This window comes from Hippocampus guttulatus, chromosome 5 (genome assembly GCF_054856545.1).
Source record: "Hippocampus guttulatus isolate MCC_2025c chromosome 5, RoL_Hgut_1.0, whole genome shotgun sequence".
Taxonomy (NCBI): domain Eukaryota; kingdom Metazoa; phylum Chordata; class Actinopteri; order Syngnathiformes; family Syngnathidae; genus Hippocampus; species Hippocampus guttulatus.
The window spans coordinates 3,903,727-3,916,004 of NC_141265.1; the positions used below are offsets into that span (position 1 = coordinate 3,903,727).

Consider the following 12,278-nt stretch of genomic DNA (forward strand, 5'->3'; position numbering starts at 1 on the left):
ATATTTGTAGTACAGTATATTTAACCGAATCAAGAGTTGAAAAGAAATTTACAAATCATTGTATTTTGTTTTTTATCTACATTTTACACAGCGTTCCGCTTCACTGAAATTAGGGTTTGTAACATGGGATTGAATGTCATTGGTTCATTCTTAGCCCGGCCACATCCTCAATTCAAAGATTGTATATAGCTAGAAAACAGACGACAATCAGCACCAGTGCAAGCACCGAATTAAACATTCGGAGCACACAACCGAAATCAAGCTCATTTTCACAAAACGCTCTCAAATTGTTAACTAAAATGCTATATATGCCTGTGTCAAACAAATCATGTTCTCCCCATATGGAATCTTTGATACAGCCCATCGAATAGCTACAATTAAACTGCTGGAGTACACGCTCATATCGATTTTGAATATCTTTAAACAACTACCGGTAATTTGAGTGTCATTCCCTAAATGAGATGTCTGTTGTACTGTCTGTCTGTATTTGAGGATTCCTCTTGAGTTACAAACCTACCATAAATATCAGTGGGAATTCAAAATGTCTTATTTCAAGATTTTGTCACAAACCGTGTTGTGTAACTCAATTTAATTTAATTCATTAACTCATTTCCTCATAGAATGGACACAGGCCTTTATTTACTCGAGTAAGAAGTAAATAAAGAGTAAGAAGACATGTGTACCTATATCGTCTAGTTTTCCACAAATAAATATTGACATTCTGTTGGAGTAACATCCATCCATCCAATACCCGAGCTGTTTATTCTCACGTGGGTCGCGGGCGTGCCGGGGCCCATCCGAGCTGACTTCAGGCAGTAGGCTGGTGACCATTGCAGTGTGCACAAAGCCTGTTGTCCAAAGGCAGCTGTGATCAACTCCAGCTCAGCCGCAGCCCTAATGAGGACCATCCATCCATCCATTTTCCGAACCGCTTGATCCTCACTAGGGTCGCGGGGGGTGCTGGAGCCTATCCCAGCTGTCTTCGGGCAATAGGCGGGGGACACCCTGAATCGGTTGCCAGCCAATCGCAGGGCACACAGAGACGAACACCCATCCACGCTCACATTCACACCTAGGGACAATTTAGAGCGTTCAATCAGCCTGCCACGCATGTTTTTGGAATGTGGGAGGAAACCGGAGTACCCGGAGAAAACCCACGCAGGCCCGGGGAGAACATGCAAACTCCACACAGGGAGGCCGGAGCTGGAATCGAACCCGGTACCTCTGCACTGTGAAGTCGACGTGCTAACCACTGGACTACCGGGCCGCCTAATGAGGACCAGTGGTACAGAAATGAATGCAACACAGAATATGCATTATAATAACACATGCACGTCCCATATTGCAACATATAATTACAGTCATCTAGTCTATATTGCATTACAGGTCATGTGGTTCACTAAAGAGTAGTTCAGCCACTTTCTTTCTCACCATTTTAATGGAAACGATTTAATCGTGAGGCACATCTCAAACGCCCTGGCATTCTTACTTTCTTTATTTGGGTTTCTAATCTGGAATTATTTCCTCCTGAAAGGTTCAGCAGCTTTTGCTCCACGCTACGCCACAAGGCAAAACGGAGCACGTCGACTTTAACGTCTACTGTAAATGTTCCCGTTGCAGATGCCACGGCTACTTTCTGAGGAGTGGTACCGAGACACCACATGGTGCAATCGGTCACAGTAAAATGCAAATGTATCGATGATTATGTTGGAAGAAACGAGGCATCCTTTTGTGTACTTATTTATCCGAGTAGACGATTAATGGAAGTGAGTGGGAGGGATCTAGATGAGAGGAAATATGATAGTTCTTTTCCAAGAGAAGAAACTAACAGCCGGTGAAGTCTTTGTTCACATTTGAAAATATCTATCGACTGAACAGATTGTTCCCATAGGAGCCACCAAAAACTTCTCATCTGGACTCAGCAGCCAAGAAGAAACACTCCAAAGTCCGCCAACACGAACAATAATTTCCCAACCGTTAAGTGGGAGATTGGGGCTTTCGACTGAGAAACTGCTGAATGTCCCGTTGCAGTTCTTCATTCCTTCTCTCAGCTTCATCCCGACTGCGCTCTGCATTTCTGAGGCATATTTCCAAAGCTGCCACACGGCGGCGCTCTGCCTCCAAAGTAGACTGAAGTTCACTCACAGTGGCCCTAAGCTCCTTCAGCTCCTGCTGCACACTGCGAGACACAAATGTTAACGCAAATTTACTGTATGTCCCAAAGCATCTATAACAATGGCATACAAATCACTTTTGGAGGTTGAAAGTTCCGAAATAGATTTCTGTCGGATAAAGTACCCATTCTTTCATCTGTTTTCTTATAGCACTTGTCCTCACCGGGGTCACGCGTGACTGTAACTTTTCCAGCTTGACTTTGGGCAAGGTGTGAGGTACGCCCTGGACCGGTCGGCAGCCAATTGCAAGGCACACACACTAATCGGAAAAAAGTTTGGGATATTTGGCTTTCGAGTGACATTTTGGGATGAATCTAAAATATGCCTTCGTTTGAGCTTCCCTAAACTTTTCAATGCGTGTCCAACTGTGAAAAGATGAAGTAGTCTTAGCAAAATTTTAATGATCTCTTTCAAGAAGATGAAAGTCAACATTTATAACAAGTGCATGAAAACTTCGATGCCTTTCTGTGACTCTTCCAGTCTCTCTGTCATAACCTACTGATGACAGTCTGCGACACTCTCTGCTCAGTGGCCACTTTGCCGTCAGAAGATCCTGCGTTAAGCCTTGCAAAGGCGCGGTCCTGTTGATACTGTTCGGTGCCTTCTTGATCTCAAGATGTCAAAAATGCGAACGGCAGGATGAAGACGATTGTTCAAGACCAATAGGAAGTGAATCCAGGAAATGTAATCGTCCATTCGCATTCACAGCAGCTTGCGCAAAAAGTACTGAAACACTGAACAGATGGACATTCAAAAGTTGAAAGGAGGTCAAATTACAGTTGCAGGTTAGAGCGGGATTTTGGTTTATCCTGAAATGTCACCCAAAAGACGAATATCCCTCTCCTTTTTGTGTGTAGTGTACTATGGATTGTCGACCAACACCCATTTACGCTCTCATTCTTACCTGTCAGGAGACTGCTGGTTGTCTCTCTTCCGCTCAGTCCTGTTGTTGACTTCCTGATATAAACCGCTCTCTACCAAGGGCTCAACACTCTTTTGGGCCGGAGCAGACTGCGAGCCACTGTCAGATTTTGGGGAGCAAGAAGTAGTGGGAGCCTTGTGATTGGTTTCATCTTGCGCTCTGACCTTCACGTCTCCCTCCTTGATGCCTTTCAGCGTGCCTTTTGAAAAAGATCCTGAACAGCGGAGATCCAGGATCTTAAAGATGTCCTCTGACAACGTCGCACTCTTGTCTTCCACGAGATCCTGGCTGCGACTCCAGCGGTGGATGGCACCAGCTTTTGCCGCCATCCCCGTGAGGGGGCAATTGAAGGTGGGCAGAGTTTGGGTACGTTTGCGGGGGCTCCCGGCCCAGTTGTCAGAAGATGGCATCGAATCTTGCAGGACATCTGGAGAGATGCAATTTCCTCTCAGGGGACCTGGACTGTCATTTTTTTCCTCCTCGGTAGACTCAGAGAAAGAACTGTCACTCATCTGGAACAGAAATATTATCAAATGTAACGTTTGTGTGTGTTCTTTAAAACTGGACAGTTCCTGGAGCATTTGGGGCGGCTGTGGCTCAGAGGTAGAGCGGGCCATCCAATAAACGGGGGGTACACTGTACGTTTCCCGCTCTGTTCCGAGTCATGTGCTGTTGTGTCCTTGAGCAAGACACTTCACCCACCTTAGCTCCAGTGCCACTCGCAATGGTGTACGGCTGGGCGTGAAGGTTTTGCCCACTGGCAGTCGCGCTTCTGTCATCCTGCCCTGGGCAGCTGGGGCTACATACTAAAATGGTTTCAATGATATCGGCCGGCACTACAGAATCTGACGGCCTTGGGCGGTTTAGATTGACAAGGCAGCACATCGGGTCCGATATCTACAAAATGCGCACGGTCTGGAAACACTGCAGCAAAGAGAAAAGTCTGCGACTCTTAGGAATTAATGAATATAATTCTACAGAAGGAACACTGCATTACCATTAAGGCACTCATGCGTGTAGGAGCATATTTGCAGGACTTGAGTGCAAGCAGCATGGCTTCAGTTCTCACTCAGTGACAGTGCTGTGGAGTGGTTCATTGTCTCTCTACGTTCCCTGTGACGGACTGCGACCCTGAACTGGATAAGTAAGCGAGCTGCTTTGAAAATAGATGAGGGTTGTAAAAGTAGTAGGTGTGTCATGGCTTCCCATGACAGATAGGGGGGGGGGGGCTTTGGTTGTGGTTGGGGACTGGCAGATATTTGAACGACATGTCAAGTGCATGGCGGAGGGTTGACACATGACATGCACAAAAATATGACCTATGCACTGTGAATTCTCTGCGTATCGGGAGCGGCGTTCCTGTGTGTGATAGCTCAATTTAATATTTGAGTGACTGATGAATTTTAATGGAGTCCTTTTTTATAAATAACCAACCAAATATATCGTTTAAAAAAAAAACTGTCTTATGACTCAACCTGCACAGTGTACTGAGATCCGAAACAAGAAAGCGTATGCCAAAGAAGGAAAATGAAAATAATGCTCCTTTTTAACGATTGCGTCTGATGTTCATTGTTGTGGTCGTCGTCGTCTTTCTTGCATCACACAACGATCAATGCCGTCGTAAAGGCAGAATATTCGATACAGTCTTTATATTGTTATTTACCGACTTCGTATTTACTTTTTGACCCAATGTGTATTTCACCCAAATAGAAAGAGCTTACAAATATGTATTAAGTGTCGGTAGTGTTGAACTGTGCCATAAACTGCTGAGTATTTCTGGAAATGTTGGCTTTTGTTTCTGTCCTCTGTATTGGTCAAGTATTTGATTTCGCTTGAATCACAGCTCAGGCCGTTACCTGCATTCAAACACGGCATTTATTGAAGGGGGGGGGGGGGGGGGGGAATAAATGTTTAGATGTTGCGCTACCTCAGTAGAGCCCCAGCCCACAAGGTTGCGAGGAGAGTTCTTCTGGTTCTCGGCCTTGTTGGAGGGAGGAGAGAGAGGCACGTCGTTGCATAGAGGAAACAAAGTCTCGTGTCGTCGGATCATCACCGTCATCAACTTCTGGATGTGAGGAGTTGCTGAGAAGAAAACAAAGCCAGATCATTCGGGCCTCATCTTTCTCATTGAGTGAAATTAATATGTTTACGTGTCCAGATGTTTCTTAATTCATTTCAAGGATGTCATTGTTATTTTGATGTTAAATTGAAACAAAGATGTATTGTAATGTATTGTCACGGTAGTTGTGCAACTACCGTTTCATAACCACCGGAGTTGGAAACAATGACAATTTCACAGATTGCGGCTGATGCTATTTTCCATTGAAGTTCAGAGTTCTCTTAAGTTTAAGAGTTTAGAAACTAGGACAAGCTTGTCCCACTCATGTATTAATGTAGCTCATCAAAATGATAGCAAGAGCCTGTTTTGATCAAGCTCTTGTCTTGAATGCACTTGACTGTGCAGCTCTACTTCATGTTCTGGTTTTGAGTCTTTGTAATCGCCATAAAATTGGTAGAACATGCTTGACATGCCCTAGGACACACTTTTAACATCACACCATTGCAAGACTATGAGCTTTAGTCTAGCTTGCATATTGTCACTGAGCTTGAGTGACCATGTACTCTCTCTTTCTCTCTCCCCAAATCAGCTGGGATAGTCTCCAGCCCGCCGGCGATCCTAATGAGTAAAAACACGCTTCAAAATGGATGGATGGCTGTATGTATATTGGGTGGGCCAAAAATAGGCTGACAGGCTGTGTTTGCATTTGTCGTGTTTCTGGAGAGGTTTGAGGAATGTCGCAATGTTCTTTTACGAAGGACAAATTAAATACTTAAGAGATGAACCCTTTCATGCACCCTGTAACCTGATAACATGATAAGCTGTCCACTGAAGTAACTGCGGTCCCAGAAAGGGTTCAAATCTGCCAAAATGTGAAAATTATCAAATACATATTGGTATCAACGTAATAAAATGTTATGGCCCTGGAAGCTGCCATTGTAAGCCGACTTATGGCCCGACCTGTGTTTGTTATTAACTCATTCACTCCCAAAGACGTTTTTAAACGTCTTTTCAGACTTGGTCTAGAATTGGCTGGTACTGAATGAGTTAACTGCATAATCGTTCTGCCATTATAATTAATTTTTTGGAGGGTTAATGCCTGCCGCAACCTTCAGAATGTCAAATATGGTTTGGGGTTTGAATGCCATCTTGGTTTTTTTCTGCATATATGTTTGCATCTTTTAATATCTGAATGCTGTGCAAATGCTTTGCTGGACAAATTCTAAAACATGTGCCGTGCAATATATGAAGTTCACTGAGGAGTCAGGAGCCTGTACACAATGACTGGTAACAAACGAGGATGGTTGGAAACGTTGGTACCCTTCATCACTGAGATGGGGTCTTCTAACTGTGGCTTGAGCAGGTTGATCCCCATCACCGTGGCCAGGTTCTCCACGTTCATCTTGTTGACTCGGGAATGCAGCTGAACCTCAAATAAGAACCTGTGGAACAATCGGGGACATGGTGGCGGTTCTTGTTTTGACTGATTTCAATCTGGTTGGAGTTCAAAGCATTTGTACCGTGATTAGGCGTACACATAGACACTTTTTACATCGTATCCCACAATGCTTCAGCTCACCGGCATACATAGCTTAGGAGATTGTAGTTGATTCTTGGGAGGAGGGCGATCTGTTTCTCTAACTTTTCTTCCCCCTGAAAGGACGCACAAGGATTTTGTCATACATGCTGGGTATTTCATACACACACGTACACAAAATGTAAGCGCATCTATGGATGTCCAGACGTGAGCTACTCCAGAGGTGAAACATACTTCTTCATTGTCAGAGTCCAGCGTGTCGGTGCAGTCCAAAAAGTCTTGGTACTGAGACCATGGCACCACAGGTTCTGGCAACTCTCGCAAGTACAGCTTGAGCAGCGACGCCACCGTGTGGACGTCTGTGTCACTGTGAGGAAAATGACAACTTCACTCCACACGCTCACTGTTGACAACAATATGCACGTTTGAAAGGTGGGATTAAATCGCACAGCTCAATAATGCATTGCATGGTTTATACCGTCAAATAAGTATTCATCTAATCATGTTTATTCCTGTAGAACTGCACTGCACATCATTCTGAGCATTGTCCTATATTTTACCCCCCCCCCCCCCCCACCCCCGACAACTTTTTAGGGCTGACTCCTCTTTTGATGAAAGCGTATGACAGACAATGTCATTATTAAGCCCCGTGAAGTGTTTTTAAAAAAGTGTGTGTGGGGAGAATACATACCAGTAATGTGACTGATTTACCGTATCAGCCATAAATCTTGTGTGATTGTGGAGAAGTACCCAATGATGATTGCACATTTGACCACTCGCTGTGCTACACTTAACCGCACACAGACAGCCAGAATGTTTCACCGATGGTAGCGTCGTGGAAAAACAAAGCTTATCATATTGTGTAACACATGCACGCATCCTCTTGCATACTGAGCATGAACAGGATGTGGTGTCATCTGCCCCTCCAGTTTCTCTGCGGGTTGCTCATATCTCCCAGCTTTCTTTTTCAACTTCTCTAAGGAATCTTCGAGCTTTTGCTTTGTGTGATTAGCAAACCGCTTAGCAAACCAGCTTCCTTCTCAAAGCTTCACAAATCAAAATAATTCAGATGCTCCAGTTAAACCACTTACAAAAAAATGGCAGAAATCTATAATTCTGTGAGGATTTTGCATGTTTTCGCCACGCTTGTGTGGATTTTCTCTGTGTACTTTGGCCCACATTCCAAAAATCTTAATAGCAGGTTTAGTCAAGACTCTAAAACATTAATGTGAATGCTTATTTGACTAGATGTGCCCTTGGGCTGGCCGCTAACCAGTCCAGGGTGCAGCCCGCTTCTCTCCCAAAGTCAGCTGCGACGGGCTCCTGCTCACCCGACTGGTATGGAAAATGAATGCTGATATTGGAGTAACAGAGAGGGAGTGAATGACCTGGGGAAAGACGGCCTCTCTCCTGCGTCGAAGGCATCTCTGAATTGTTTGACAGCGTTGTCTTGCCCAGGGAGGCGGAAGATGCCCTCCTCATTTAGACCATGTTCTCTGATATACTCCGCACACTTCTGGACCAGGATGGGCACCATCTGGGGTCCAAAACGTTGCTCATACATCACTGTGTCCTTAAGACTTTTTCCAAACACTAGAGGGACACAGAAGACATTTTGCACTGATCATCCATCTCTCTCTCTCTCTCTCTCTCTCTCTCTCTCTCTCTCTCTCTCTCTCTCTCTCTCTCTCTCTCTCTCTCTCTCTCTCAGTATTGTGACATATTTGGTACATTTATGAATTGCACTGTTCAAACTAAAGAATGGTCTGGTTATTTACATGAAAACAAATACAAATATTTTAAAGATTCAATTTGCAAAATAAAAACAACAACTATGAATTACAACTGTAAAAAAAGTGAAATAAAATCACAGTGACTTCCTTCATTTCGCTATTGCCGAAGGAAAGCATTATCTTCAGGAGCTATTAGGGTGTTATGGATTTACATTCCTTTTTTTTTTTAACTGGACTGTTTAAGTAATTTGATGATACTGAACCTCCACTCGGAACACCGATGACCCTGCGCAGGGTTCGGACCCACTCATTCATATCGGTTTGGGAGTTGGCCATGAACACATGAGGGCAGCGCTCTTTATCCGCACTTGTACCTGCCGTAAAAAAAAAAAAAAAAAAAAAAAAGACTGAATATTAACAACAAGAACAAGGTAAAATAATTGATGTAGATGTCGATAGTAAAGGTACAACCCTTTTATTCGCTAGAGTATTACGTTATGCTTTGATGCAAAATCGGAAGTGATAGGTCACCTATTGGAAATGTGTTGTGTGACTTAGGGCTAAGTTACTTTAATATGCATCTCGACTTTATTCGTAGAGCACTTTAAAACAATCATCACCCGTGAACACATTTGCCCTCCATTAAAAAAAGAGTCATACAACAACAAAGACAGTGAAAACAGTTAAATTAATAAAAACAACAGGAACACATCACAAATCACAAAAACAAAACAGGCTGATGCTGAGTCAAAAGAATAAAAATGAGTTTTAAAGATGGGCAGAGAGGGGGTTTGGCTTGCCTCACAATATCAATCCTACCTGGTATGATTTCAAAGATGTACTTCCCAGGCTCATCTGAGTTTGAGGGGAGTTCATTGACCTTGCTGAACTGAAGCTGGATAAAGCCCTAAAAAACAAAATATTGTAAAAACAGAGGCATGGACAAACACTCAGTGACTATACCGACTCAGGACATGAGCCAAACAAAAGGAGAATTATGATATTGCAGTATAGTTCAATTTATTTCAGTATCTCTGTTCAAAAATTACAATTCGTTTTTCAAACAGGGTGTGCCCCGGCCTGTCCTTCGCTGTCTTCGGGTGGAGGCGACCGTGTACACCCTGAACTGGTTTCCAGCCATTCACATTATCACCTATGGACAATTTAGAGTGTTCAATTAACCTGCTAAGCATGTCTTTGGAATGTGAGAGGAAATTGGAGTACCCGGAGAAAAACCACACAGGCACGGGGAGAGCATGCAAACTCCACACAGGAAACCAGAGCCTGGATTCAAATCCACAACCTCTGCACTGTGACATGCTAACCAGTCATCCGCTGTGCTGAAATTCATATACTGTACTGTACTACGCAAAATTCATGAAACATAATTATTGGGTTTTCTATAAATGTTACAATTTCTTGAGATGGGTGAGTTTTGCGTGTTTGTTGGCGCTTAGCAATGATCATCAAAATGATTTTTTTTTAAATCATGAACTATTTAAATGTGTGAAGACCACTCTATGTAACAAGAGTTATGGTCAAAAATGTTGTACCAAAACAGCCCATTTTTTGGGGGAAGTGTCAGTGTACAAAAAAATGCCCCAGAAAGTTGGGTCAAATTGACTCAAATCCATTTTTTTGAACAAAATTAGGTTACTTTTAACCCAGCAGTTTTAAGTACAGTATGCATGATATTCAAATTTATTGAGACACACTTAACTCAATACATTTTGTGGCCCTTCCCCTAGCTGTTTACACATGGTTAGAAGCATTGATGTGGCCTATAACTTTTGTCCAGAAAGTATCTCTAACTGGCTGGTTTTACTCTATTTGATGATTTCAAGATTGAGTGTCCAGACACCTTTGTTGACATACAATGCATGGTTTATGCGCCACAAAAAAAAAAAAAAAAAAAAAGCATTTCTTACCAGGACAGCCGTTTCACGGTCATCTTTGTGGTAGGTTAGAGTGCTTCCCCTCAGCACAAAGTAGCGCTGTTGCCAGTTCTTCACAAGAGACCTTTGCTGTTTCTTGAGCCAGCCAGCCTTCAAAGGCCTCTCCATGGACTTGAGGGATCGTCTTGAGCTCAGACTCAGACCTGAGCTTCCCTCACCAGATAATATGCTCTTAGAGCGAGCTGAAATACAGGAAGCAGATGAAGAATGGCAAGATGAACAATTCTCACATAACAGAAAAATATCGGAAACTTCTGCACTCGTCGACTGCTGCACTGGCTGTTCCTTTTCTTTGCGGTGAATGTGCACCAGCCTGAAAGGGTGGAGAGGATAGTTTCTATGCTTATACTTTCAGGGTAAATAGAAACTGCTTCTTTGTGCCGACCAAGTTCCTGTTGGGCTGTCTGCACAGAACTGTTATGGTTTTGCAGCAATGTTATTGCATTTGGACAATGCAGAAGAATCGGTGAGCAATGTAGTACTGTCCGGGAGCAAAAAGGGGCACACTGTGAACACTATTCTGGATGTTTTGTCATAGTTTCAACTGTTCTTGGCGTGAAAAATATATATATAAATTATATATATATATATATATATATATATATATATCTTCTAACCGCATTGCAACAACAAGAGCACAAAAGAGCCAAGTCAACAAAAAGCTCATTACAAGGAAATATATATATATATATAGAGAGAGATTTTTTTTTTTTTTTTAAAGTGAGGTGCAGGTGTACTCGGACAGCAGACATAATGTGTGTCACTCTGTCTTGTGGCGCAAAAATAGAGAAGAGCAGAAGTCAGGCATCGCTGAGGTAAACGGGAAGTTACGGCACCACTGCCCACCGGTCTCCACCTGCAAGCTCAAATATTCTTTGGTTTCCTTTCCAAAAGTATCATTTTTCTTTGATTCGAGACCACACGCACAGTCATACCACAAATTGACGTTCATGTTGAAGTCAACAACCACATTTCTAATAGGCATTTTTTCAAATCTGGATGTACTTATTTATTACACTCGCTTATATTATCGATATTTATTTTTCCAAGAGAAATGGGTGGACAAAAATCTTGAAAAAAAAATCCCAAATAGAAATTCATCAGAATCTTAAATAATCCTGATCGAATTCCAAATAAGACCCTCACATTTTGCAAAAGGCAAAAGAGTTCAACGTGATGCCATTTCCTGTGATTGTGGTAGAATCCCATTCCCAGTCAGTCCAAGTCAGCACCAAGCATGTGTTGCAAACCTCCTTTATCACAAGGTCGCAATTCAATACGCTTCAGGGAAAAAGGTGTATTATTACTGTGATCCCACAAACGCAGACACAAGTGAGCCCAGTTTTTAGCCAGCCTAACTCTTATTATCAAATGACATAAACTCATAATTACACACGTGAAAAAGAAATAATAATACGGTAAAAGTTAGAACCATCACAATCCAACATTTGGATCTATGACCAAAAATGCGGTCCCATCTTTAATGCATTCGAGCCACCTGGGGAACGTTCGGGCTAACATAACAAAATAACTATTATATACTGTTTACATCCCGTCTTGATTGAAGAGGAGGACAATTAGTTGTTGGTTTTAGCATGTCCGAACTTTCAAATGCTATAAAAATTGATCTGTCCTGCTGTCATTGAATGTAGCACGGCCACTCGCTTACCAATACGAGCTGTCTCAACTTTGAAGGTGCTGAAATCCCAGTTGCGAGGTAGTTTCAAAGACATGCTGTTGTCCTCAATTTGTAGCACAGGTCAGTGTTGAATTTTACACATTCACACGCACGCACGCACAAGGAAGATATCGCAAATCACACTTCCTGCTTCCTGTGCATTCATTTTTTTTTCTTCACAATTTCAAACACTCATGTTTCCTCAGACTGTTTCCATGTT

At 42.8% G+C, this 12,278-nt stretch overlaps 1 protein-coding gene across 1 annotated transcript; it reads right to left on the reverse strand.

Annotated features, from left to right (window-relative positions):
• Positions 1-43: 43 nt before the first annotated feature.
• Positions 44-12,173, reverse strand: arhgap25 (Rho GTPase activating protein 25). Its single transcript, XM_086111962.1, has 11 exons — positions 12,050-12,173; positions 10,354-10,562; positions 9,245-9,332; positions 8,689-8,799; positions 8,081-8,285; positions 6,927-7,059; positions 6,735-6,808; positions 6,476-6,597; positions 5,024-5,178; positions 3,079-3,608; positions 44-2,179 (listed from the first exon to the last, which is right to left on the reverse strand). The coding sequence occupies exons 1-11, from the start codon at positions 12,111-12,113 to the stop codon at positions 1,978-1,980; spliced, it is 1,893 nt and encodes a 630-aa protein (XP_085968088.1). The 5' UTR covers positions 12,114-12,173; the 3' UTR covers positions 44-1,977.
• Between the last annotated feature and the right edge of the window lie 105 nt (positions 12,174-12,278).

Excerpts from the sequence above, each read along its gene's own strand:
- arhgap25 (XM_086111962.1), bottom strand. The coding sequence starts at position 12,113 with ATGTCTTTGAAACTACCTCGCAACTGGGATTTCAGCACCTTCAAAGTT. Across the intron at positions 3,609-5,023 it reads TGGGCTGGGGCTCTACTGAG|ATGAGTGACAGTTCTTTCTC; the intron begins GTAGCGCAACAT and ends TTTCTGTTCCAG. Across the intron at positions 2,180-3,078 it reads AACCAGCAGTCTCCTGACAG|TGTGCAGCAGGAGCTGAAGG; the intron begins GTAAGAATGAGA and ends TGTGTCTCGCAG.